General features: G+C 51.2%; 6 protein-coding genes across 6 annotated transcripts; 3 read left to right on the plus strand and 3 right to left on the minus strand.

Annotated features, from left to right (window-relative positions):
• Positions 1 to 197: 197 nt before the first annotated feature.
• Positions 198 to 2,513, plus strand: KVR01_008827 (uncharacterized protein). Its single transcript, XM_044790522.1, has 4 exons — positions 198 to 543; positions 716 to 1,229; positions 1,288 to 1,415; positions 1,489 to 2,513. Exons 1-4 carry the CDS (start codon positions 525 to 527, stop codon positions 2,367 to 2,369), a joined length of 1,542 nt encoding a protein of 513 aa, XP_044642594.1. The 5' UTR covers positions 198 to 524; the 3' UTR covers positions 2,370 to 2,513.
• Positions 2,514 to 2,601: 88 nt separating this feature from the next.
• Positions 2,602 to 5,055, minus strand: KVR01_008532 (uncharacterized protein). The gene is made up of 2 exons (XM_044788910.1): positions 4,406 to 5,055; positions 2,602 to 4,335 (listed from the first exon to the last, which is right to left on the minus strand). Exons 1-2 carry the CDS (start codon positions 4,610 to 4,612, stop codon positions 2,665 to 2,667), a joined length of 1,878 nt encoding a protein of 625 aa, XP_044642299.1. The 5' UTR covers positions 4,613 to 5,055; the 3' UTR covers positions 2,602 to 2,664.
• Positions 5,056 to 5,201: 146 nt separating this feature from the next.
• Positions 5,202 to 7,778, plus strand: KVR01_008622 (ornithine-oxo-acid transaminase). The gene is made up of 4 exons (XM_044793902.1): positions 5,202 to 6,049; positions 6,148 to 6,809; positions 6,940 to 6,979; positions 7,128 to 7,778. The coding sequence occupies exons 1-4, from the start codon at positions 5,546 to 5,548 to the stop codon at positions 7,260 to 7,262; spliced, it is 1,341 nt and encodes a 446-aa protein (XP_044642389.1). The 5' UTR covers positions 5,202 to 5,545; the 3' UTR covers positions 7,263 to 7,778.
• Positions 7,779 to 16,962: 9,184 nt separating this feature from the next.
• KVR01_008488 (uncharacterized protein) lies at positions 16,963 to 21,147 on the plus strand. Its single transcript, XM_044782325.1, has 3 exons — positions 16,963 to 17,384; positions 17,561 to 20,174; positions 20,226 to 21,147. The coding sequence occupies exons 1-3, from the start codon at positions 17,262 to 17,264 to the stop codon at positions 20,375 to 20,377; spliced, it is 2,889 nt and encodes a 962-aa protein (XP_044642255.1). The 5' UTR covers positions 16,963 to 17,261; the 3' UTR covers positions 20,378 to 21,147.
• Positions 21,148 to 21,204: 57 nt separating this feature from the next.
• On the minus strand, positions 21,205 to 22,350 carry KVR01_008392 (uncharacterized protein; the record flags this gene model as incomplete). Its single annotated transcript, XM_044786265.1, has 2 exons — positions 21,205 to 22,084; positions 22,219 to 22,350. The coding sequence occupies 2 exons, from the start codon at positions 22,348 to 22,350 to the stop codon at positions 21,299 to 21,301; spliced, it is 918 nt and encodes a 305-aa protein (XP_044642159.1). The 3' UTR covers positions 21,205 to 21,298.
• A 3,900-nt stretch (positions 22,351 to 26,250) lies between these two features.
• On the minus strand, positions 26,251 to 26,992 carry KVR01_008528 (uncharacterized protein; the record flags this gene model as incomplete). Its single annotated transcript, XM_044783955.1, has 1 exon — positions 26,251 to 26,992. The coding sequence occupies exon 1, from the start codon at positions 26,875 to 26,877 to the stop codon at positions 26,251 to 26,253; it is 627 nt and encodes a 208-aa protein (XP_044642295.1). The 5' UTR covers positions 26,878 to 26,992.
• Between the last annotated feature and the right edge of the window lie 177 nt (positions 26,993 to 27,169).

Here is a 27,169-nt window from a genome sequence, read left to right on the forward strand (position 1 = left end):
TATGTGAAGCAACACTTGATTTGCTGGATAAAAAAAAAAGTAATTACATACATGTGTACTGAGCTCAGTGACATATTATTCAAGAAATACCTAGGCATCGTTGCTGTGGGGAGCCCCAGACTCGATCCGGTATAACGCTGGGGTAAGCACGCGCCCGGGCTGGGGGGGTTGGCTCCGATCGGACGGGGTGTGCCTCCCGGAGAGGCGAGCGAGAGAGGACGTGTGTGGATCAACTAATAATCTGACCAAACAAGTACTGTGTAGTGAGGTGACTCGTCCTCCCCAGCCCGAGGGAGATGGAGGCCCGCCGGGGCGGATTTAAGGGCAACCACATGCAAGGTACCTCGCCTCTTTTTTTCTCAGTAAGCTATTTATCTGCTTCTCGTCATCCCGCATCGCGCCTCGCCCTCTGTCACCTCTCCCTCCCCCGCCTCATCCGTGGCTGCGAGTTATAGTGAACCGCCTCTGCGCCGGCTTCTCCTGCTTGACCTCGACGTCGGACCTGAAGCCAAGGCTCTGTTAGCATGTTCACCAAGAAGTCCCGTAAGTGCCGAAGCTCGCTCGTTTGCTGTCGTTGTGCGATCACCAAGATGCGTTCGTTATTTGGGGATTTGTGGATTACTCATACTGCCTGTCTGTCGGTACATGTTGTACCATCGACTCATTCGTAAGAAAGGATCAACCTGCGGGAACATGAACTAACTGAAACTCACAGCTCCAGCGCCGGCCGGGGACGGCGGCATAGACGTCCACAGCGATGGGGCCGGTGTCAAGGAGGGCGGATCCCCAACCGGCATGTACGCGGGGGACAGGGAGCCGGGCTACTCAGAAGACTACGACGAGCTCGGCGTCGCCTGCCCGCCACACACGACCGAGAGGAAGCTCATGACCCGCGTCGACTTGCACCTCCTGCCCTTCATCAGCATCCTGTACCTGCTCGCCTTCCTGGACCGCGTCAACGTCGCCAACGCCAGGTCCTTCCACCTCGTCGAGGACCTGCGCCTGGGCGGCACCGAGTACAACACCATCTTGGTCATCTTCTTCGTCCCCTACGTCTTCTTCGAGATCCCCTCCAACATCCTGCTCAAGAAGCTCTCGCCCAGGGTCTGGCTGTCGCTGTGCGGGATCGCCTTTGGCCTGGTGACTGTCTTCCAGGGCTTGACGAAGAACTACTCTGGCATTCTTGCCACGAGGTTCTTCTTGGGCATCTTTGAGTGTGGCATGTTCCCGTCAGTCTTTCCGTATGCCCCTACGTCCCTGCTGAACACGCCTCTTACATCCTTTTAGTGGCTGCTTTTACCTGCTGGGAATGTGGTATAAGAGAAGTGAGGCCCAAAAGCGCTTCACATTCTTCTTCGCCTCGACAAGTCTTGCCGGTGCGTTTGGCGGGCTGTTGGCGTCCGCGATAGGGAAGAGTGAGTCAACCGTGTTGATCGTCTCGTCTTGGTTTTCAGAAACATTGGCTGACACGCTTTCCTCATTCCTCAGTGGATGGGCTCAGAGGCTACCATGGTTGGAGGTGGATTTTTATTATTGAGGGCGCCATCACCGTGCTCGTCTGCATGACCTTCCTCTTCACATTCCCAGCCTTCCCGGAACAGGCCAAATGGCTCACGGAGCCGGAGCGCGAGTACGTCAAGGCGCGCCTGCGGGCGGATCTGGGCCACAACGCCGCCGAGCGCAAGATCACCATCTCCGACGTCCTCACCGTGCTGCGGGACCCAAAGGTCATCGTCGGGGGCTTCATGTACTTCGGGCTGATCGTCCCGGCCTACGGCTACGCCTACTTCGCGCCCTCCATCATCCAGGCCTACGGCTACAGCCCCATCGAGACGCAGCTGCACAGCGTGCCGCCCTGGGCCGTGGCCTTCGGTTTTAGCATGCTGGTCGCCTTCGCGTCCGACCTCGCCCGCCACCGCTTCCTCTTCACCGTCGTGCCCATCTGCATCGCCATCAGCGGCTTCGCCGTCCTGCTGACCGTCCACGACCGCACCAGCGTCAAGTACGGCGCCCTCTTCCTGGTCGTCATGGGCACCTACTCGGCCATGCCCGTCATCGTGTGCTGGTTCAACATGAACCTGGGCGGCCACCACCGCCGCGCCATCGGGTCCGCCTGGCAGATCGGCTTCGGCAACATCGGCGGCATCATCTCCACCTACGCCTTCCTCGCCAAGGACGCGCCCTTCTACAAGCCCGGCTACAGCATCTGCATCGGCTTCATCTGCCTCAGCCTCGTGAGCTGCTGCGTCTACGCCGCGCTCATCACGTGGGAGAACCGCAAGAGGGACAAGACCGTGCGCGCGAACCTGACTGAATACGAGAAGACGGAGCTGGGTGATTTGAACCCCGAGTTTAGGTATATGCTCTGATGTAGTGTGTGTGGGGAAATATATGCACCACTCGCCGCCATGTCGCTTTCTTCTTAGTATAACAAGACACGAGGCATGTCTCTGGCATCATGCGCATATTACATTTGAAAAGTAAATACTAGCATGAATCAAAGATCAAAACAGCACACCAGTTCCATATTACTTGGGTAAGAAGTCGTTCCCAGGTGAAGATTGGCTTTCAGCCATATCATATATGGATTGGGAGAACAGCTTTCAGTCTCTGATGTGATTGTAGCATTCAATTATAGTGAAACCACCCCACGGAAGATGCATGCTATTCTGGATATACTCCGGTATCCCAAACAGCCAGATACCCTTCTTTCCTCTCATCATCGCTAAACAATCCATTCCACCCGCTCCAAACACGCTTCAATTTCCACCCCATGTCTGCGCTGTCAAGAAATCCAGTCAGGGCCACCTCCATGCTCTCAAACCCAACAATATAGCGCGGCATCTCGCCACCTCGGCCTCCAACCTTGGACTGATCCCCGCCAGTTGCCAGCGGCCATATTTCCTCCGCTAGGAAGCTGACGCCCCACTGGTCGCTGGAGCCGAACCCGTCAAAGAACCTCTTGGTCTCGTCCATGTACGACGCCCGCTCCACGCTGCCAGGCGCTGTGTGCAGCGGGGGCTCACAGGTCAATGCCCTCGCGCGGAGAGAGGGGTAGACGAGGTGTGAGCGCCAGGGTGTCGCGTGGCATGGAGTCAGGAAGAGAGCAAAGAGCTCGTCGGTGTCGTTACTACCATCGACAGGTGATGGCTGCGTGAGGCTATGATGGTGGTTGAGAATGGGATGCTCGAGGTGAAGATTGAGACGGTCAGGGTGGATGCGCTCGTATTCATGTCGGAGGAAGTGCATGACGGAGATTGGTGCAGCAACGTGGAAGAGGGAGAGGTACGTTGCTATGATAAGATTGACGAATATGAGACCGGCAAGGAGAGCGGTCCTGCCCTGGGAGGGCTGGCGGCCTGGAGCGGCAGAGAAAAAGGAGGCGAAAGATGGGGCCGCGAGGATATGCAGAGTTGGGAGGAGTGGGTAGATGAAGCGGACTTCCTTATGCGAGACCGCAGATAAGACCGCAATAGTGCTAATGACCGTGTAGGCCAGTGTTCTGAGGGCGTTGGATTGGGTCGCCGTGGCACCTGAGGTCGACGACAACGCGGACCTGTATATACCAACGAGCGCGAATGGCAGGAATGTCATGGCGAGCTGGGTGATGCCTTGGGAGAGGTAGTAATGCCATGCCATTTCCCCATAAAAGACAGCAAGGTCCTGGTTCAGGTTGAAGTGAAGCCAATGATATGGTGGGAATGTCCATTCGCCAAAGTAGAGACGGTCAGAGATGGCAGACAGTGCCAGACCGGCACTCCCACACAAGACAGCCTCCCTGAAGAGGACCAGGGCTACCCGCAAACTGATTGGGCTTTTCCCACGTAGTGTCAAGCGGGTGAAAGCCACCAGAACTACAGTGCCCCAGATAAAAACGTTTGTGGGCCTCAAAAGAACCGCAATCGCGGCAAGGAAAAGGGAGACCCGGAGGCTGGCAAGACGGTTCCGTCTCGCGGGGGAGCCACCATGAGTCTCGGCAGCGTCACCCAGCAACTCCCAGGGCCAGTAGTTCAGGGCCGCTATGGTGAGTGTCATCTCGAGGGAATTCGAAAAGGTCCTCGCGGAGCAGTACCACTGCCAGGGGTTGAGCACGGTCACGCACAGGGCGGACCAGGCCGACCTGCTGCCCTGGCCGTAGACCTTCTCGGCGAGCTTCCAAGTGTACAAGTCAGCCAGCGCCGCGAGACATGCCTGGACCAGCTTGGGCAATGCGACCAGCACGGAGGCTCTGAAGGCTGGCAGGCATGACAGCACGCTCATGACCTTGTCCGCGGCAGCATATGCGAGGGCAAACAGGGCTGGGTGGAGGGAAGACCTCAGATGATATTGCCATTCCTAGAATCACCATCAGTCGTGGGGTTTCACCAAAGGCTTTGAATTCATCCATAATTATGAGCAGACTCACCCAGGTCAACCAGGCACCGCTATTGGGCCCAAACGCGAGGTTCCATGCTGGTTCGAGAGCCTGGAAGTACTCGTCTGGCTGGAAGAAAGTGCGCCCCGTGCAAAATGCATTGAGGGTACGCAATAGGACCAAGCCGGTCACGACGTATAGTGGCGGTATGGCGAGTCCATGTTGAGAATGAGGCTGGCGGGCCTCACGGGTGGACATGATCAAGTGGCTTGGTAGCTCATGGGAGCTCTCAGTCTGCCTGTCTGTCTTGCTTGGATGTCAGTCAGCCAGTCAGTCAGTCACCCCTTTCCCAACCCTGAATACAAGGGTTGAGGACCAGGAGGGGGGAAGAGGGGGGGTTGATTGTTGTCAAATTGATCGTCGTTGATTGGCAGCGACCTTGTCCACTGGCACCTGCCCCTGCAGCCGGAGCCGCAGCGCAGCGTGGGGGACATTGTCACCCCTCCATCCCGCTATCGGGGGCCCAGCAGGAGCAGCGCCGTCCTAGTTAGACTACTGTATTATTTGTCGGTACTGGTCTACGGCGTAGGCTGGCCCCCAAAAGTGATGGCATCGGTTGACACAAGATGGAGGGCATTCCCGGACGATGCTCACGATCAATTGATCAATTGAAAAAGAGACAGACGGCTGACCGCTTGAATGATTCGCGGGCAGATGCAAGTGCATCTCATTATTCATAGCGGCGGCTTGTCTCGGCTCCTCCACAGTGCGCTGCCTATCTTGTGACCGCGGAATGACAAGTCGTGTGTAATACCAAAACCAACCTCGCGGTTATACTTGCACTTAGGGGTCTAGTGTGCCACTCTTCAACAATCCAGTCCACCGCACAGTCAAGAGGATCCGAGACGGGGCTGCCAGGCCTGCTAGGAAACCTGGCCTCAAGACGTCTTACGACTGACTATTTTAGCCCTGCCGCCCCCTCGGCCCCCTTCCTCGGACGCCTCGTCTGCTTTGTTCTCCTGTTTCTCATAACCACATACTTTAAGGTCCCTCCTTTCCCGAGAGCGGCCACGATATTACCCGAGACCAATACAACACCCTCAGCCTTATTCATACTGCATACCTCCTGGTCGCTCGTCCCGCCGTCGCGAACCCACGACAGGAACTCTCGAACCACAGACCAAAGTCATCATGGCGCCCCACGCAGACAAGGACGTCTCTGCCACCAATGGCGCAACCAGCGGCGCATCGGGCTACCATGCGACCTCCACCAAGGCTGCCATTGCTGCCGAGAACCAGTTCGCCGCGCACAACTACCACCCCCTGCCCGTCGTCTTTGCGAAGGCTCAGGGCGTCAACGTCTGGGATCCCGAGGGCAAGCACTACCTCGACTTCCTGTCCGCCTACAGCGCCGTCAACCAGGGTCACTGCCACCCAGAGCTGATCAAGGCCCTGACTGAGCAGGCCGGCCGCCTGACACTCAGCTCGCGCGCATTCCACAACGACGTCTTCCCCGTCTGGGCCGAGAAGGTGCGCTCCGTCTTCGGCTATGACATGGTGCTGCCCATGAACACCGGCGCCGAGGCTGTCGAGACCGCCATCAAGATTGCGAGGAAGTGGTCATACAAGGTCAAGGGGGTCCCCGAGAACAAGGCCCTGGTGTTTTCTGCGACCGAGAACTTTCACGGAAGGACGGTGAGTGCTGCTTGCGGCTGAGCAGCGTGGCTACAGTCTCGAAACTTGTCACAAAAAATATACATGGAGGCACCGCGATCTAATCACACCAAGTATAGATGACGGCAATCTCGCTGTCTGTTGACCCAGAGTCGCGCGACAACTACGGCCCATTTGTGCCAAACATCGGTGCTTTCTGCCCCACCACCGGCAACCCCATCCGCTACAACAATATCGCCGACCTGGAGGCCGTTCTCGAGCGCCACGGAAAGGAGAGCGCGGCCTTCATTGTCGAGCCCATCCAGGGTGAGGCCGGCGTTGTTGTGCCGGACGACGACTACCTGAGCAATGTCTCCGCTCTCTGCAAGAAGCACAACGTCCTCTTCATCTGCGACGAGATCCAGACCGGCATTGGCCGCACCGGCAAGATGCTCTGCCACCAGTGGGCCAACATCAAGCCCGACCTGGTCACCCTCGGCAAGGCCATCTCCGGCGGCATGTATCCCGTGTCCTGTGTCCTTGGAGACAAGGACGTCATGCTCGTGGTCGAGCCCGGTACCCACGGCTCCACCTATGGTGGAAACCCGCTGGGCTGCGCCGTCTCCGTGCGCGCCCTGGAGCTCATCGAGGAGGAGGACATGGTCGGGAAGGCCGAGAGGCTGGGCAACGTCTTCCGTGACGGCGTGGCCGCCTTCAAGTCGCCGCTCGTCGCCAAGGTCCGGGGCAAGGGTTTGCTCAATGCCGTGGTTATCGACGAGTCTGCCACCAACGGACGCACCGCGTAAGTCGAACCCCTAGACCCACAGGAAAGGATCATCGGGCGATTACTGGACCCTCAAGGGTCCCAGTACGCGTGCAGTTCTTCCTCCCCACACTCCCAGCTTTGAAAGGAGACGACTAATCGTGAACAGCTGGGATCTTTGCATTCTCCTGAAATCCAAGGGTGTTCTGGTAAGTCATCTCCCAATGTCCACTGGTGGTCCATCCATTTGTCACCTCACATGACAACCCGTCCCACTCACCGCCTGTCCCGCATGGACCGCTGCGACGGACGTACGAAGCCCACTGTCACAATGAACAAAATACTAACAGAACCCAGGCCAAACCGACGCACGGTAACATTATCCGCTTCGCTCCCCCACTCGTAATTAGCGAGGCGGAGCTGCGCAAGGCGCTTGACATAATTGGCGAGGCCCTGAACGAGCTCCCCAACGCACAGAAGGCCGAGCATTAAGTGGAGACAAGCTTGGAATCCGGGGGTGCGATGGAGCCATTGGTCTGTGTGTCTTCACACTAGACCCCTGGCTCAGTTGGCCGGACGGCAACATCGTCATCCAGCCAACACAACAGGACATCAATCCCTACGGGCACCGCTTACCGCCCCACTAGCTGATGGGAAGGACTTGAAAAGAGGAGGAAACCATTTGGGCGAAAAGAACGTCTTTCTCAGCGGTGGGGGTCGAGGAAGCGGTTAGGGTGTGTGCGTCAGCCACCTGCGGCTCTGCCTGGTGAGGGTTCCACCGGGAACTTCCCCGGGCAAGGCTCGACAGGCAGCAGGCGGGCCCCCTAGAGCTTTGATGACGCGAGCCTAGATCAGGCCCGTTGTTATAGGCAACTGGATTTGGGAGGCTGGTTCGTGGTATTCCAGGACGGCTTGGAAACAGGCAAGAGCGTATCATGGGCCAGACCTCGTTCGGTTGTGGGTGATTAGCAAATAGACTTCTCAAGAATTCTAGATGATATCACCAAATTTTAGTGCAGACCTGCTGTGATGAAATAAGTGACAAGAACTTGGGACAGCCTCAGTGGCTGTGAACAACCTTGGAGCGAATCAGCCCCGAGCGACTCTGAACTCGGGTAAAACTCGATACTTCTGGTAGATCTGAGCTGGGCCCCGAGTCGGTTGAGAAGCCACTCACATGGATCCTCGCTGCCTTCAACTGTCTAGTTGCCGCAAATACCGGTTAGAACTTTATCGACGTCTGCCAAATTGCTACTATCGACCAGCACCCAATGTCATATACCGTGCAGAGATATGTAATGGTCAATGCTTTTTCGATTATGATTTCGCGCACTCTTCAAGCATAATGTGCTTGCGCCTCTCCAGGCACAAGCATATTTAACCAAACATCACCCAGTATAGTCTCGACTATATTGCCTACGGCGTCTATGTCTAGCCTATGATATCTTTTCAACTTAAAGCTTGTGATAAATTGAAAAGAAGCCCTATCAAGGGAAGTTGTCTCCGGCACTTCAGGAGCCCCGTACATTATCTGTGTCTCGGTTTCTGTTGCTTGTCATGGATTATTGCAATGTCACTCTCCGAATGGCAGGAAATGTTGTAATGTCAGTTCATAGCCAGCACCTATGCCGAAATTTGAGACCGTATATGACCCCAAGCAGATTAGGTAGTTCTCAAATCATGACATTTCGATACTCACTCTCGTTTCCCAGTTTCATAGCACCACTGTCTGGACCTTGGAAGAGCTAAAATCGGTCTGACCTCTCATTCATAGGCCAACTGAGTGAGCAGACTCTCTTGTTGAGCCATTTTGAACTTCCAGAGACCAGTAAATTGCCAGTGATTCATTGTCTCGCTGGCCTATAAAAGTCGCCAAACTTCCCGGGCTCGTACAATTCCACAAATCCTGCTCATCAGTACCAATCAACAATCAAGAACTTCCAAGAAAAACAAGTACTCAGAAGTGATCCTCAAGACCAGACAAGATACCAAGGCAGAGCCAGCTCTGCTTCGCAACACCGCACAACCACAACCGAAACGCAACAAGCAACTTCTCATTCCACAAACACAGTCCGCCTCGAGAAGGATATCCTCATAGCCACCGTTGAATATGTCTAGCAACGGGCAGCCGGTGTGCTCGAACTGCGGTGGGCCTCACACCGTAAAAGAATGCGCCGCGCCACCGAAGTGGAATAAATAAGTACTGGACGACGCAAGGTGAGAAGCTGTCCCTTCCCTCGGGCGTCCTCTTTTTCTGCGGGTGTATCTATTTGAGGCGGACTGGGGCCTTGTCGACCACGCGAACCTTGCTGACTGTGATGACGCACGCAGGTGGCGTCCGGCTGCTCCTCGCGCATAAGCCCTTTCGACTGTTTTACTGTGTCTGGAGATGGATCGGTTACAACCTCATGTCCGGGCTGGCGTCATGGTGGAATGAGCTATCTGTCCAAGGGGTTCAGGAGGTCATGCCTCAGAGCAAGGTCCATGTATAATGATTAAGACTTTGGGATCTTCATAGACCAAATTGGGAGTATCCCTATTGACGTGATATCTCTGGTGACTGCCCAATACTGTGAAATCACGTACTTTTGGCGTTCCTCTTACCAAATGTTTCTCCCAATGTATAAGGCCCTCACCGCATAAAGACGTCATGTAATTCCTCAGATGTATACGGAATAGAAGCGAAACCAATATAAGGCTCGACTCGAGTAGGTTGTTATTGAAAATGCTCATGAAATCCTCCAAACATGAGAGATTTGACACACAATGATTGTGTTTCTTGACGTAATTAGGCTTGTGTCTCAAGATAGGCATCACTTCATAGAAACACTACCCTAGGTTAGGTATGGCATGTGTAATTCTTTTTAATATTCTATATAATCGAGACGGGAACATTAACCAATTGCACATGTGCGCAATAGATGGCCCAGCTAAAATACTAGAATTATAAATGGCTTTTCTTTTCCCCTATCATCCAGCGGTGCCAAGGTATGCGCGGCCGGGTCCTTCGGGGGGGGGGGGGGCGCTCCTCAGGGGTAAGGAAAGACGCAGTATGCAAGTCATTACTAGCGAGAAAGAAATGCGAGATAGTACCACACACGACCGTGAGCAGGCCCTCAAGGAATCCCAGAGAAATCTCAAGGACATTAAGACAAGGAAATCTCAGGTTGAGTTCCTTCGTGGAATTTGGCCCGACGACCCCTTCCTCAAGAGCTCCCTGGACGCCGTGAAAACGGGTTCTGCCCGATGCCGTGTGGGCTGTGGAGGGAATCGTCGAGCGATACAGCAAGAAGTCGACCACCGCCACCAACACCACCAACACCACCAACACGTCCTTCATGGACAAGGTCAGACACACCTTGCCTGGAAAGAGCAGAATCCCAAGCCGAAAGACTTGGCTCCGAGCAGCACTTAGTTGGATTTGGTAGGCCATGCCGCCATGACAGTTGTGTCTTATGCTAGTAAATGTTCTGTGATATGATATCTTTGGTGACTAACTACAAGATGATAGACCAGGGAATAGGAATTTGCGCTCGCGATAACCGCGTTCATGATTCATTTGAGACTGCCACTCACCTTCATCTTACTCTGTGGCAATGCTATCTATCGTCCTTTGGGTTACGCACGCAGGTGCTGGATTGTATTCATCCCGTCACTCGCGAACCATCTGATTAGCCACTCTCTGCTCATCACTTCGAGTGCATGTAATACCAGATCAGACTGATGGCAGTGCTGTATTCCAAGGCTGGATCGTCCACATATATAAGTCACGAAGCCTCGAGGCTTATCTCCCCGTTCTTGTTTCCTGGCCATCGATTTCAATCAACAGTCAAGAACAACCCAGCATTTCAAACTCAAACTTACAGAAACAATCCTCAAAATCACACGTCCAATACTGACACAAGATAAATTCTAGCTCAAAGCATCAGACTTCGCAAGACCCATCGACCTCGTCGAAAATGGCTAAGCAACAAGGATGCCTGCATTGCGGAGGAAATCACGCCACAGGTTCATGTCCCTATCCCAAGAACTAGCAGCAGCTCCCGAAGTGTTACCAATCTCTTGACATAGAGTAGGGTCTGCCACCCCCCTCACCTTGGGACTTTTAATTAAGATCATGTGAGGCACATTGGTACAATGGGTGGCCCTGATCTATCAGCCTTGTGAAGAGTATGGGAACCTCAACACACAAAACTTTTGAGTGGGAATTAGGTTTTTACAACTTCATAGCAAAACTACAAACCACTTCTGGTAAAGCTACCGTTTATGAATAAGCTTCCCGTTCCACGTAACCGTGACCCGGTTTAAGTCAGTTGGGACAGTGTCAGACTGAAGCATATTTCAGTATTTAGGAAAATCTGAAAGTCGTGTGTTCTCCACACAGGCCGCATTTGTTTTTCGGTTTATTTTTTGAGCTTTGGCCACAATTTGTTATTTTTGTCTACCTGTGTCCTATGTGTTTATCTATTAGTCGTCTTCTCGGCCTCTGGACTACCTACTAGTAGGTTATGCTCTGTATGTAAAGTTGATAAATACGTAATATACATTTTTTATCATTTCTTTTTTTTTAACCCGAATAAAGAGGTATTAGCTTTTCTTTCAAGTCTTATCGTGGGTGTCACGTATGCACACGTAACGGGCGGTTTGGCTGGTTGAGTTGTATTGTGTAGGAAGAAGTCTAGCCTCCATTTGTGGTGCTTATCGAGAGATGTGAGAGATGCAAATGAGGGAACTCCTCTGAAGACTCGGGTCTCTGCCGAGAAGGTTTCATTCGAATCCATGAGAAGCACCTGCCTTTGTATAGCCAGGAACGAGCATGAATTTCTTTTTTTGACGATCCATACAATCACCTCGTGCATTGCCAAACGTCTGACAGCAGTCTGCGCGTAACCACTCTGGCTGTGGCAATGCTGGTTCAACGGTACACCATCTCGTAGTGCTCGAGTGGCGCAGATAGAGTTGGAAGGATTCCGTGCGATAAGCAACGACCCGCCAGAGCATAGCCAGTCAGCACACCATCGGAAGTTGTAGTTGTCCGCCAAGGTGCAACCTGTTCGACCGCAACCAACCAACAAGCCTTTGGACAATAGCAAGGGGCATACCGGTTTGAGCATTTCCCGGGGAACCGCCGCATTCACAAGCCAGGCAGGCAGGCAGGCAGGCAGCAGGGCGGGCCCAAGCTCCACTCTGGAAGTGGAATAACTCGATTCCCCAAGCTGCAAGCCTGTGTTAGAACCGATTTTCGAGAGGACCCTTTCCAATATCGATAGGCAGACAAGGTGGTGTGTATATGTGTGTGAACGACTCGTCACATCGGCCTAGCTGCATATTACAGGTACTGCATGTACACGCATACGCAGATGCGGCAAGCGGCAAGCGGCAGGCTGCTCGCTCGGCCTATTATCGTCGATAACAGGCTGGGCTGGGCTGGGCTGGGCTGGCTGGCGCCTGAACCTTTGCGGACCCTCCACCGGCGTTTGACATTGCTGTGATGCATTTTATGCATGCAGATACTTGCTTGTCGCTGTGCCATGCAGGCCAGTAGAGGAGGCCGGGGAACGGGGGTGCGCTTAACTAATCATGGTTGTGGGGGATGAAGTCTGTACATTTGCACTTCTGTGGTGCGCTTATGAGTGCTTGAGTGTGCCGTATTTACGGTGCCTGTGCGATGGCTCGCACTAGGGACAGTAAGACAGACCGCTATCCACCCACCAGCAGCAGCTGGTAGCAGGAGCAGCAACGCAAAAGGCCGCTTCCTGGCTGATACCACGTTGACATCCAGGTCCTGCAGGCGAGGTGGCTCCTGGTTGGCCGGAATTGTTGCCGTGAGTCTTACCAGGCAGCTTGACAGTTCGCCAAGCTGGCCGGTACCTGTATGGTCCGTCGCAGAAGCATTCGGGAGGTCGACTGCCTGGGCGGGCACCTGAGGTGCCTGCACGGAGGGGCCGTGGAGGGTGTGACTTGGAGCAATGGAAAACGAACACATATTCAGGGTGCAATAGGGTGCAATAATTATATGCGGCATGGGCAGGTAGCGAACCTCGCGCTTTGCCAGCGGCAGCGGTTTCTCGTACCGGCGGAGCACTTTCAACTGATGTCCAGGACCCACCCAAGGTCAACCCCGTCGATCATCTCAGCAATCCGGCCTGTTGTTCAGGAGGCGAGAACTTCAGAGCACATCATAGTTCGGGCAATGACTCGCAGATTGTGCAAGTCGGTTGATCATGTAGGTTGCTGACGTGAAAATCTTGATACACAGGCGGCATCCAAAGCTGACTCGAAGACACAACAAGACTTGGCTAGTCCTGCGGAAATGTTCTCGAAGCTCGAGTGGACTAGGAGCCGGGTAGCCTTCCTCGTTCGCGTTGCTGGTAGTGTACGCGCGCACCACAATCCCCTGGGGCAGCTGTTTCCACCTCGAATTGCGGACTTGGGCACTCGGTTAGATATGAAGACACAGGGAGCCGCCATTCGGTTGGTGAAGCACCGCCGGCTGACACGGGGACGTTTGGCCCTTGGACTGGTCATACTCTGGCCGTTCTGGCATAGACCGGCAGGAACCACGAGAGCAACTGAGACACTGAAACACCCACTTCTGCAGGACCCCAGGGGCACACCCGCGCCGGTGAGGCGAGGTGGGCCTCGACTTGGAAGAAGCAGAGACAGTTGTCTTAGGAACCTAGGGCAGCTTAGACCAATAGCGCGAGGGAGCAGACCCGGGATCCCGTCAGGTGGTGGGACCCACAGCAGGTATGACGACAGGAAACAACAGCTCTGGGCCGTGGAGGCCAATCTGGGATGTAATGCTGGATGCTGACGGGGTTTGCTTGCGGACAAGGCACCGTCCGCCGTGGAGATTCATGAAGAGTGTGTTGTTATCATTGATGATTAGACCGTTGACGCTTGGCAGAGCTACTGCAGAGCTGCGCGGCGCGTACAATGCCGGATCGCCGTAGAGGTGGTGTGCTATGCTGTATGCTGTACGGAGCGGTAGTGTGCTCTGTGTCATCGAAAGGGATCTGCAGTGTGGTGGGTTGTCAGGTAGTACTGCAGCCTGCCTAGCCTGCTACCAACAAGCATGTAGACATTGAATAAGCGACCCACGACACTAGGCGTCCACTGAAGCGATGCTGGCTTGATAGACTACTACACAGTACTTGATAGGCAAATAGGCACCTCTGCGGACACGACGGGACGGTGTCTCGTGCTGGCTGCTGGCTGCTGGCTGCACGAGAGGGGCGCAAGACCGTTAGCAGCTCAGGCCCGACAGTCGATGGCACGGACGGTCGTCTCGATAATGGTGGACGCTGGGGCCAGCGTTGCGGTGAAGGTAGCTCTGCTTTAGTGGTGTACGGCGGCTCCCATTCTGGCACAGCTTGGTCGAACCGGTGCGCCCGACGGCGGAGAAGCTGGACACAACAGGTGCGATCTCGCAAATCCAGCTGCTGCCAGTGACTGCGGTGGCCATGTCACAGAGGACGCAGAGCGAGGTGCGCTGGCCCGTAGCGTACGGAGTACGGAGTACCAACTTGAAAGACATCGGAGGATTCGCATGGGCGAGGACGACATCCAAGTGCCTCGGGCTGCCAGGCTGCACGGGAAGGCGCCAAGGGGGTTAGGAGCTCCGTTATCGCTGCGACCGTGTTGCTACTGTTGTCTTCCTGGGCACACAAGGGTCCTGGGCTGCTTTGTGGGGCTCTTGCTTGCCTGGTTGACCCCAGAATCATACAACAAGTGACGGAATCAGCCCAGCCGTCCTCGGCTCAGGACATGCACGCTCAAGCTCCAGAGTGGTGGTAATCTGTAGAGTGGTGAGCATCGGCCGTGGGCCGAGAGCATACACAAGTATGGCCAGGGCCAGGGCCAGGGATCAGTAATTCATAGCATCAATGTGTCGTGCCGACTGACAGGACCGATGATTGATGAGCCGGGCTGGCTGGACGGTTCCCAACAGAAGAGGAAACGTCAGGCCAAGCACCTGGAACACTCAGGAACGGACCCTTGGGGGCAGGCTGTCAAGGTTTGAGGACATTGGTAAATGGTCTGAGAGGAAACAGCCGAGTCGAAACCGGGCTGAGAGGGCTGAAGGTGACTGGTTGATGTTGATGGACAAGCTCGAGAGTTGGCCGGCAATGGCACTGTGTGTTGCTGCTGTTACAGTGGTTGCAGGACGCGCCAGCTTATCGTGACACGCAGGGTGGGGGAGCTGGCTTATCTGCCCCAGCTTGCCCAGCCCGGCCGATGACCCCCCCTGCCCCCCCAGTCGTAGTCCCCTGCAACCAGCCCGTGGACCGTGGACAGTGGACCGTGGAGGCTCCTCTCCCTCGATCTGGACTGGCAGACTGGGTGACTGTCCTGGCTGTCCTGGCTGTCCGCCTGGCCTGGCTGATTTGTCTGACTGTCTGACTTTCCGGACGAAGTATCTGTATCCTCTGATCAGGCCAAGTGAGGCCTGGTCGCCTGAGACCAGCCGGCTTAGCGCCCGTCTCATGTTTGATCAGCCAACAGGACCACATGTGTCTGTTATCTCCATCTGCCTGACTGCAACAGCACCACAGGTTATCAGTCTGTCAGTCTGCTCATACAGCCAGACTGCCTGCCTGGCTGGCTGCTACGGAGTACTGGTACCTAGGTACCTTCGAACCCTACCACAGGACACCAACCAGGGCAGAGGGAGGGCACGGGGGCAGAGGTGCAGAGGCGCAGAGGTGCAGCAGAGACCCCCCTCCCCCCTGCCCTCCAACCCCATGCCGCCCCCTTGCGCCTCCCCCGGCAGTGCCATCTCAGGGAGTCACACCCACGCAGCCCACGCAGGTGGGTGCAAGGATGGCATTGGCCACCGTTTCCCATCATTCGCATCACGAGGTTGCTGGTCACCTTCACCTGCATCGCTCACCCGCCCTGCCGCCGCGAGGGACCAGCACTGTTTGTTTTTCCCTTGGGGGGATCTAAGCTTCTTCAGGGTCGGTTGTGCCGGTCTAGTTCCTGGTTGATAATGCCTTGATGAGATTGTCATGCCCTCACTCACCCCAGGTCTGGGCAAACAGCTGGCACCCTGATCCGAGGCTACCTGGTGTTTTGTGCCGTGCACTGCGCGCAAAGGTGAACCGAGTATGACTCCTCTTCATGGCACGCCCTTCCAGTTCTGCCAGTCTAACACGGCGTAGGCCAGCATAGCACCGCAACTTCATTGTACTTGTGCGACCGGGCTTGAACCGACCACACACACACACACACACACCATTGCTCAAACCCGCCTTTCCAAACCGTCCCATCCACTCCTCCCCATCCATCATCAATCAGTTGATCAATCGAGCCTCTCCCATCTGACTGACCTCCTCCGCCTTGCTCCTTCCCCTCCACCCACGGCGAACACCGCGACCGACCACGGCGGTTCCTCCTCCCATCAACTCACCTCACTCCCGTTGCGCCCGCCACTGCAGGCCGTCCAGATTGTCATCCATCTCGCATCAGTCCCCCAATGCACTCGCCCTCTGACTCATTCATTTGAATTCGGAGACCTATCTGCCCTAGAACCGACCCTCTGTTTTCCAATTGATTTGCAGGTAAGGATGTGCCATCTCTGCGCCATGTCGCGACATCCTGACGTCTTCTCCAGCACCTTTTTGCCCTTCGTCACCGCTGCACGCCGTCGCTAATCCTAGACCCCCCCTTCCCACCTCCGCAGGTCTACGCAGTACCGCCGATAAGTCACAGGACGCTGTCACAGCTTTCGATCGGATTCCCTTTGTCGAGCCGCCCCCGTTTTCGACTCTCATCTTCCGCCACTTTGGTCCCCTCGTTCTCGTCCCGACTGGCCGTGTCTCGAGGACACAAAAAGATAGACCGCGGGCCTTGGCAATTCGCCCTCACCCTCACCGTATCCTCGCGCCTACATAGTCCCAGCCTGGGGCCAGCCTACCTGCCTACCCAGCCTGCCTTATCCGGCAAGGCCCTGACGCTTCAGCCCAAGGGCTCCCAGGGCCCCCTGTCTGTTAGTATGCACCTCCCAACTCCACATAGGGACCTGGCTGTCTTGCTGCGGCGCACGTCCTGCCCTGGCCTGCGCCAACAGACAGCTCCACATCCACCCCAGCGCGTGCCCACCCCCATCGCCTATCCGTCGGAGCCATTGCATTGCATCGCATCGAATCGGATCCTTGCCTGCCGCAGTCGCTCTACCCATCGACCTCGCGGCAGCATCATCCAAACGCTCTGCTTGCCTCGCCTTGCCTTGCCTTGCCTCGCCCTTCCGCCTTCTCTTCTTTCTCGTCCTTTTTTTCTTCTTTCTAATCCATCCTTCTTCTCGAACTAACACCCGCCCTCGGGCATTCTTCCCAGACAGGAACCAGTCCATCCCACCCATACCACAATCCCACCCTCCATGTGTACATGACGACAACCACAGCTACCCTCGAGTCCCTACCCCTTTAGGCCCACGGGCTACGCCAACACCGTTTTCTTCCTGTCCCGCCAACCCCCCAGGAAGATATGGCTTCTCAACCCTCCGCTTCTGGGCGCTCGCGGCCCCAATCCGACGCCATGAGCCAGTGGACTGTCGGTTCCAAGATCGGGAAGGGCAGCTTCGCTTCTGTCTACGTTGGTACCCACAAGGTCAGCGCATAGCCCTGTCTATGGTCTTTCGCGTCTCTCTGTTCTTGTCGCAGGCAACGACGCTCCTTGTTTCATGGCAACTCGGCCTCGCAATTACTGTTCGAGTGCCTCGCCCGATCCCCGCCGCCCGCCGAGGCCGTCGGATGAGTCAATACTGACTTCTCTTCTCCTCTCAGAGCTCCGGCGCAGCTGTCGCTATCAAATCCGTCGAACTTGGGAAGCTCAAAGGCAAGGTGAAGGATAACCTCTATTCCGAGATTAAGATTCTTGAGAAACTGCGTCATCCTCATATTGTCGCCCTCCACGAATGCGTAGAGACGCCGACCCACATCAACCTGATGATGGAATACTGCCTTCTCGGCGATCTTTCGCTCTTCATCAAGAAAAGAGATATGCTTTCGACGAACCCAGCTACACACGATATGGCACGGAAATACCCGAACACACCTAACGCTGGCCTGAACGAGGTTATTATTCGTCATTTCCTCAAGCAGCTGGCGAGTGCGCTCCAATTCCTGCGGAAGCTGGACCTGGTGCATAGGGACGTGAAGCCCCAGAATCTGCTCCTGCTCCCCTCCGTCGATTTCCGAGAGAGCAACAGGGAGGTGCCACAAATTCTCAGTGCGAGCCAGAACAGCCTCATTCCCGCAGTCGGGCTGCGCTCTCTGCCCATGCTGAAGCTCGCCGATTTCGGGTTCGCCCGCGTTCTACCTTCCACGTCTCTTGCCGAAACGCTTTGTGGTTCACCGCTCTACATGGCTCCTGAGATCCTGCGCTACGAACGCTACGATGCCACTGCAGATCTCTGGTCCGTTGGGACGGTTCTGTACGAGATGGCGGCGGGCCGGCCACCCTTCCGTGCAAGCAACCACGTCGAGCTATTACGCAAGATAGAGGCTTCAAATGACTCGATCAAATTCCCAAGGGAAAGTAATCTTTCATCCGATATGAAGCTTCTAATCCGCGCTCTCCTCAAGAAAAGTCCTTCCGAGCGCATCACCTTCGACAACTTCTTCTCACATCCAGTTGTCGTAAACCAAATACCTGGGCTCGTCGAGGATGACGTTCCAAAGCCAGTCGAGCAGAAAAGACCACAGGAATCCCGATCTGCCTCCAGGTCCGATGAGCCCGTCGCGCCTCCGCGACGGCTCTCAATACGGCGGTATGGTGCAGAACAAGACCAAGGGAGAGCCGAAGCCGTCTCCTCTCCCGTCGAGAGGCCCTACAGGCGTTCGCCACTTGGCACACCCACTGAAACTGATGACAAATTCGGTCCTGCCTCTCCTCGACTCAGCTACTCGCCGCGACAGGAGAGCGGGGAGGGTCTCGGCATACGGCGACCACAGCCCGTGCCGTCCTCTTCCGCCCCGACAAGGCCGGCCGTCTACGAAGCGCGTCGCCGCGCCCTATCTAACGCATCGGCCACAAAGCTCGCTCGAGATGCACCGCCAGGAGGAGCTGCGAGAGAACTTCCCCGAAGTCGAGGAAAAGGCCCCTCCGACGAACAGGAGAAGGCTCGGCAGGAAATTGCATTTGAGCGTGATTATGTGCTCGTGGACAAGAATCAAGTCGCAGTGAATGCCCTAGCCGATGAGCTGGCTGCGAATGGACGTATGGTGCATGCACAGGGATCCTCGCCCAAAGCAGGACAGATGGTGCGGCGTACGACGACGCAGGGTGCCCCAGACTCCACGACTGGCGCTGTGGCACCGTCGCCATCTCGAGCAATGCAAATCGCGCAGGGAAGGCAGCGCCCAAATGCCCATGAGCGTCAATCTTCTCTGAGTGCGAGCCCCGGCTCCACTACGTCTTTCATCTCCAAGGCCATCCAAGACGCCAGCCTGCGACTTCTGGGCATCAAATACCCACCAGGACTTGGAAAAGGCGCCTCCCCTCCTCAGCTATACAGTGCATTCCCCGCCTATCCGACCCCGTCAGCTCCCGTGGGCTTGATTGGCGATGGCAAGCAAAGCACGCCGTATGACGAGGACTCCAGAGTAGCCCAGTGCATCGAGGACTACGCCACACGAAGTGATGTTGTGTATGGCTTTGCCGAGGTGAAATACAAGCAGCTTGTGCCTCTGACACCGTCGACTAATCATGGACTTGGTGGCTTGCCGGCCGACCAGGCCTCTGCTGACGATGACGAGGGGCTTACTGTTGATGCTGTAGTGGCACTTTCGGAGGAAGCCCTAGTGCTTTACGTCAAGGCTCTATCTCTTCTTGCCAAGTCCATGGATATCGCCAGCCTGTGGTGGTCGAGGAGAACGCGAGCGGAATCATCGACTGGGCAAGCATCCGCGCGAGAGCCAACCAGTATTCAAGTCGTCATTACCAGGATTAATTCGGCTGTGCAGTGGGTGCGGTCGCGGTTCAACGAAGTCCTGGAAAAGGCCGAGATCGTGCGATTGAAACTCATCGACGCGCAGAAATCATTGCCGGAGGACCATCCTGCTCACCCTAGTAATCAATCAGTGGATCCCGCATCAACGAGTGGATCGACAGTCGACGGGGTGGCTATCACACCTGGTGTAAGCGCCGAAAAACTCATGTACGACCGTGCCGTCGAGATGAGCCGCAAAGCAGCGATCGACGAGATCTCAAATGAAGACCTTGCTGGTTGCGAGATCTCCTATGTCACAGCAGTACGTATGCTAGAGGCCGTCATAGATAACGATGAAGACCTGCCTAAGAGGCGGGTCTTCGGAGCTACCAAGGAGGAGCATGCGTCTTCAAAGGAGGAGCCTTCCTCGGACATCAACACGGACGACCAGCAAGCCGTGCAAAAATGTAAGTACACTGCCGAGCCCTACAGCCAGTCGCCCACTGACCAGGATACAGTGATCACCATGATCACAGGCCGACTCAGTTCTGTGCGGAAGAAGATGCGGATGATTGCGAGTGCTACAAAGCTTCAGCAGCAGCAGCAAGATGTCGTCCGACGACGCAGTGGTGATGTGACACCTAGAAGCGTCCCTTCTCACACCTCATAAGAGAGACAGCTACAGGACCCACGACTGACGAAAATGCATTAACACAAACCTTGAGAGATTCTCTTCCTGCTTTGTCGCCGCCCAGCCGCATTGCTCTTTGGTCCCGGAGTTCGATGGCGGAACACGCGACTAGCCTGATTATATGGCCTACTTTCTTTCGAAATTGCCTCTCGGATTGGAACCACGCTATCCCGCGCTTCGACTTTATGTTTGATTGTAATTTTCTTGTCTTGTTCTTTTGGACGGAGTTTTCCACTTCTCAGTGTCAGCACATTGTACTTCCGGAGTCCTCGGCGTGGGTTGGATTAGGTCGGGCATCTGAACTTTTCAAGCAGTAGAGAGGCTTCTTCCGGTTATTCTTTCCTGGTCACAAGACCACATTTTCCGTTACATGGTTATTGTCGAGATTGGAACAGGGGCACAGGATTGCGTTGCAAGGAAATCCTCGGTGGGATATGGTTGGACAAGGGAATCAGGGGCATACGGAACCGTGTGATTCACTGTCGGACCGCAGATCAGAGATTGAGATCTATCGGGTGCCAGCCTGATAACGCGCCTGAAGGATTTGGCCTTGATCCATCTTTGAGGCAGGGTGACCCGAGGTGTGTGTTGAAGTAGACTGTCTCCTATTGGGTTATCACATTTGGCTGGCGCGGTGTAAGGGATTCTGGACGCCGCTCCTGGACAGCAGTTTTGTCACCCAAGCGATTGGGTTAGGTATGAAGCTCGGCATATGAGCATCAATTATGTTGTCGCTGAGACGATCATCATCTTGAAGGGATCCAAAGTGGCTCACGAATGTGACAACACCAATGTCCGTACTCTTTCCAGGGTAAACGCTTCCACTCTCTACAAACCGTCCAAGTACATCGCTCTGGTTTTCGAAGGGTCGCACACTTACGAAGGGGCTGGCTGTTTTAATTATACACCCTTCGAGAACGCCTGGCCGCCCATGGCCTTGTCGAAATCCGAGTATCTGGTCAGTCCACAAACCTCAAAACACTGCCTGACACCACCGACAATCTCACCCTTGTCGTTCCTCCTCTCCTTGTTCATGCCCAGCTCCTTGAGCTCCCTCGCGGCCTCCCGGTACGCCAGCATCGCAGCAGTCATCGAGAAGCAAGGCCATATCACAATCCTGTACCCCATCCTCCTCGCCTCCTCGCTGTCCACCAGCGGGGTCACACCGCCCACAACCATATTCAGGAAGCACGGCGTCGGCTTCATCACCTCGACACACTCGGCCATCTGCTCCCTGCTCGTCATGCCCTCCAGGAACACAACGTCCGCCCCAGCCTCGACGGCCGCCCTCAGCCGCGCGATGGCCCCCTCGAACCCGAGCGACTGCAGCGCGTCCGTCCGCGCGATGATGACAATGTCGTCGCCCAGCGCCTCCCGCGCGGCAACAGCGGCCCGGATGCGCGCGACGTACTCGGGGACGCCGGCGAGCTCCTTCCCCAGGAGGTGGCCGCACCGCTTGGCCGCCACCTGGTCCTCGATGTGCAGGGCCGCCACGCCGGCCGAGGCATACTTCTCGACCGTCCGCGCGACCATCAGGGGCCCGCCGAAGCCCGTGTCCGCGTCCGCGATGACCGGCACCGAGCGGTCGAGGCTGGCTATCATGCCTGCGTTGCGGGCCATGTCGTCTACTGTTGTCAGGCCCAGGTCGGGCATGCCCAGGACGGACATTGCTGTGCCTGCGCCGGTCTGTGTTTTGGTGTGTGTCAGTCAGTCGGCCGTTCGATCGGACGGGACCCGAGGAGCCTCGCCCCCTAACGGATGGAAGGGGAGCACGCACTGGAGTGGCAGAAAGGCGGGGATGGGGCAGCAAGCAGACTTACCATGTAGAGGTTCTGGAAGCCCTCATCGAGGCACACTCGTGCGGACAGTCCATCTTGCACTCCTGGACAGACGATGATGTTGTCCCTGTCGGCGAGCTGTGCTCGGAGCTTTGCGGCTGCTCTGTTGACCATTTTTGCAGGGCTCGGTGTGGTTGGGAGAGGATAATACCGTTTTATTGAGGTCAACAAGGTAGACTCCGTCAATACGTAAACTGTCAATGTCGTGCTGCTATTGTTGCAATCAAATATCTTCAAAAACGTGGCAAACACGGACCCTTGCGTGAAGATATCCACTCAAACCTCGTGCGTAATTCTGAGGTCACGATCAACCGCAGACTTGTTGATATCCTTGGATAGAGACGAGGCTAGATTCATTCACGGTTATGAACACATGGGAGGAAGGGTCTATTTATATATCGCTTGCAGCACGCTCCCACCTTGACTGGGATTATCTGAACGCCACGGCTAACCATACCATGTAAACCGCCTTAATAGCAATCTGAGCCAGGCGGGCGTTCAAAAACCGGAGCGCCGTCTAGAAAAAATGACGATGGAGGTGGGCACGCTTTCCCACCTAGTCCGCCCCAAGATCGCCCAGTTGGACACTTCTTGCAAGGGTGGCCCCGTTAGAGGGACTTCAGGAACATCCACTAAGACGCCTCTCCCGAGCCGCGACCGGTTGTCTCGGGACCGCACGCGGCCACCGCCCCGCAAGACAGGACCCACTGCCGTCGCCGAGCCCGGGAGATCTGCTCCTATGCCCGGCTTATTGCCGTCCTCTCTGCTCCCGTGGACCCCTCCATTAGCCACCACGGTGGTCCTCGGGATTCAACAACTACCCGGGGGTCAGACCTTCGGTTGCCCCCTACGCCTACCGGCATAGGGGGGGCCAAAACCCCCTGGTGCAGACCGTAGGGGGTGCGCCAGTCTGATAGTTAGCTTACGTAAGCAGGAAGGGTCAGCTTACCTGACCTTCTGCCCACGCCCTGCGTAGGCAGACCTTCCTCTCTTAGAGAACCAACCCACCAATACACTGCTTTATGCCCAACCGTACCGTGCTACACCACCCCCGCACAGCTAAAACCCCCACACACTTAAGAAAAATAAAACACTATATTTAACTTAGTCTAACTTACTTAAATAAAAATAATATAAAGTAAGAAAAGTAGTTTTATAAACTTTATTTTTTAATAAATTTAAATAAAATAAGTAGAAAATTTTAAAGTTAGAGTTTAATTAGATTTTATTACTTTTTTATATTTATATTATTATAAATTTTAACTTTAAATAATTTTATATTAATATAAAAATATATTATTATAATTCTTATAATATAAAAATTTAAAATTAAAGTTTTATAATTTATATAAAATATATAAAATATATAAATATATAAAATATATATAATATATAAAATATATAAAATATATAAAATATATAAAATATATAAAATATATAAAATATATAATATATAAAATATATAAAATATATAAAATATATAAAATATATAAAATATATAAAATATATAAAATATATAAAATATATAAAATATATAAAATATATAAAATATATAAATATATAAATATATAAAATATATAAAATATATAAAATATATAAAATATATAAAATATATAAAATATATAAAGTATATAAAATAAATAAAATAATAATTTTAATAATTTTATTTTATAATTTAAATATTAATATTTTATTTTATTATTTTAATTTAAAACTATAATTATTTTTAAATTATTTAATTATTTATTTAATTAATTTTTTTATATTTACTATATTTTTAAAAATTAATAATTTAAATAAATAAAATTAATTTTTAATTTTTATATAATAAATAAATTTAAATATTTTAATTTAATTTATAATTTAAAATATTTTAATATATATATAATTTTATTTTTATTTTATATATATTTAAAATATATATAATATTTTTAAACTATTATTTACTTATTTAATAATTATATTTACTTATTTAGTTTTTATTAATTACTTACTTAATATTAATTTTTTTAAGTAACTCTTTTATATTTATAAGTACCTTTTAAGTTAGTATTAAAAGACTTTATAATATAATTTCCTTCTTTAATTTTTAATACTTTTAATATAAACCCCTTCTAGTACACCTTTTAGTATACCTTCTAGTACACCTTCTAGTACACTTTTTAATATACCTTTTAATATACCTTCTAATATACCTTCTAATATACCTTCTAGGCTATATATATTTAAGTATTAATTAAGTATTTAAATATTAACTAAATATTAAAAGGCTAGAAGTTTAGAGTGCTAGAGGGTTAGAAGGGGTATTAAAAGGTTAAAAAGAGTATAGTTTTTACCTTTACTTTTTTAACTTCTAGCTTTTTAGTATTTAATTAGTATTTAAATGTTTAGTTAGTACCTAAATGTATGTAGACTAAATGGTAAAGGTAAAGGTAAAGGTGAAGGTAAAAGGGTGCTAAAAGGGGTGCTAGAAAGGGCGCTAAAAGGGGTGCTAAAAGGGGTACTAAAAGGGGTGCTAAAAGGGGCTTATACTAAAAGTATTAAAAATTTAGAGAATTCTAATTAGGTATATAGTTTTATATAAGCTCTATATATAAATTTTTATATTAGGTAAATAGTTAAAAAAAACTAGGTGAGTGGATATAATTATTAGGTAAGTAAATATTAGCTTAATATTTTTATATAATAATAAATATTTAAAATTTAATATTTTATAAAATATATAATATTAATAATAATAATTATAAAATAATAAATATTTATAATTTTAATTTTATAATATATAAATAAAATTAAAAGTATTATTTTAATAATAATATTAATTAAAATTATAAATAAAAATAATTTATAAAGTAATTATTATAAAAATATTATATAATAAAACTAAAATTTTAAAATAATTATTATATAAATAAATTATATTAAAAGAATTTTAATTTAAAAATATCTTTTAAATATATATATATATATATAAAATTATTATTAAATAAATTAATATTAAAGTTTTTATTTATATAAAAATAAAAGAAATTATAATTAATAAATACTTTAAATTATATTATATAACTTTAATTAATAAATTATAATAAAAACTTATTATTAACTTTTAAACTTAATTTTTATTTTTTATATAATTTAATTTAATTAATTAAAATTACTTTATATATATTTATATATATATAATAACTTATATTAATAATTTAAATATATAGTTAATTTTAAAAGATTAAAATAAAGAAATAACTTATAATATATTACTTTTAAAACTTTTAATAAAATATTAAAACTTTTAAAAAAATTTAAAAGTAATTTATAAAAATATAAAATAAAATATAATAAATTTTTTTAAAACTTTATATTTTATTATTAATAATTATTATTTTAATAATAAAGAAAAATATAATAAATATAAAAAATTTAAAGTTTTTTAAAAAATTATAAAATATATATAAAGTTATTAAAAACTTTATATATAAATTTCTTTTAAAAATAATTATATAATATAAAAAATTAATATAATTAAATATATATATATATATATATATATATATTAATTATAAAAATAACTTTTTTAAAAAAATATTTTTTTCTTTTTTCCTCCTTTCTTCCCCCCCCTCCTTTATTCTCCCTCTTTTACCCCCCTTCCTTCCCCCCCTCCTTTTTCCTACCCTTCTTATCCCTACCTTCTTTTTTCCTACCCTCTTTTTTTTCTACCCTCCTTATTCCTACCCTCCTTTTTCCTACCCTCCTTTTTCCTATCCTCCTTTTTCCTACCCTCCTTTTTCCTACCCTCTTTTTTCCTACCCTCCTTCTTCTACCCTCCTTTTTCCTACCCTCTTTTTTCCTACCCTCCTTCTTCCTACCTCCTATTTCCTAAAAGGAGACAACCATCACCTTCACAAAGCCGAAGGAGCGCCCCTACAAGTTTAGCCTATCGGGGTTTGATACCCACGATGCCCTCATGCCCCTCGACACCCAACGAATGGAACTCATCCGCAAGGCCACGGCAAGTAGCTACTTGTCAGCTAGTGCTGCTGGGAAGCAGGCCATACAGTCCATGGCCATTACACTCAGGAAATCCGCGGAGGCCATATTCAGGATCCGGAGGAGGCTAATGTCCAGGTTACCGCCGTCATCCTCCCCGCCCTCGTCCGCTGAGGTGGCCTGGACCTGGGCGCCGTGTGACAGAGTGACAGCCATCGACTGTGGGCCAGCAGCCCCTGAGGACACGGCAAGGTCCTGAAAGTGATCGTTCATAAACTTGTCGACCATGGGCTTCAGAGCGGCGTAGCTCAGGGCATGCGTCTCGATGTGGTGCGGGGGGATGCCATCTCGAGGGCTCACATACCACGGCGAGCCATCGCTATGGTTGGGTGACTGTAGGATGGTATCCATGCCACGGCGCATGTAAATGCACTTTAGCATGCCCTTGACGACTTCCCGGCCGCGGGTGCTCTCATCCTCCTTGGTGTTGTCTAATTGATCCATGGGCGACACGTACCACCACTTCCACTTACTCACGGTGAAGGCCCGTGTAAGCTCGCGCTTGCGAGCCTCTGAAATATCCTCAGGTAGGCCGCAAAGCAGGCCACTCTCCTTATCAATCTCACCATCCACACAGAGATCTGCAGGCAGGTCCATGTTCTCCTAAATCAGGCTGCTTAATCCGCGGTAGTCTGTAACCTGGTTGATGGCTGGGGTGGCGGATACTAGGACTAGGGTCGAGGGGTTCTGCTCCTTGTCGGGTCGGTTTCGGTAAGACATCTTGATCAGGAGTCACAGCAAACAAGAGAAGCCGGTAAGGGGATTCCGAACAAACTAGTACTTCTACTACTATATATTAAAAGTAGAATCTTTAAAGGAAGTTTTAAAGATTAAACTTTAAAAAGAATTTTACTATTTTTTTATTATTATTAATATAAATAATTAAATT

This window comes from Diaporthe batatas (assembly GCF_019321695.1).
Source record: "Diaporthe batatas strain CRI 302-4 chromosome Unknown Contig00010, whole genome shotgun sequence".
Lineage (NCBI taxonomy): Eukaryota > Fungi > Ascomycota > Sordariomycetes > Diaporthales > Diaporthaceae > Diaporthe > Diaporthe batatas.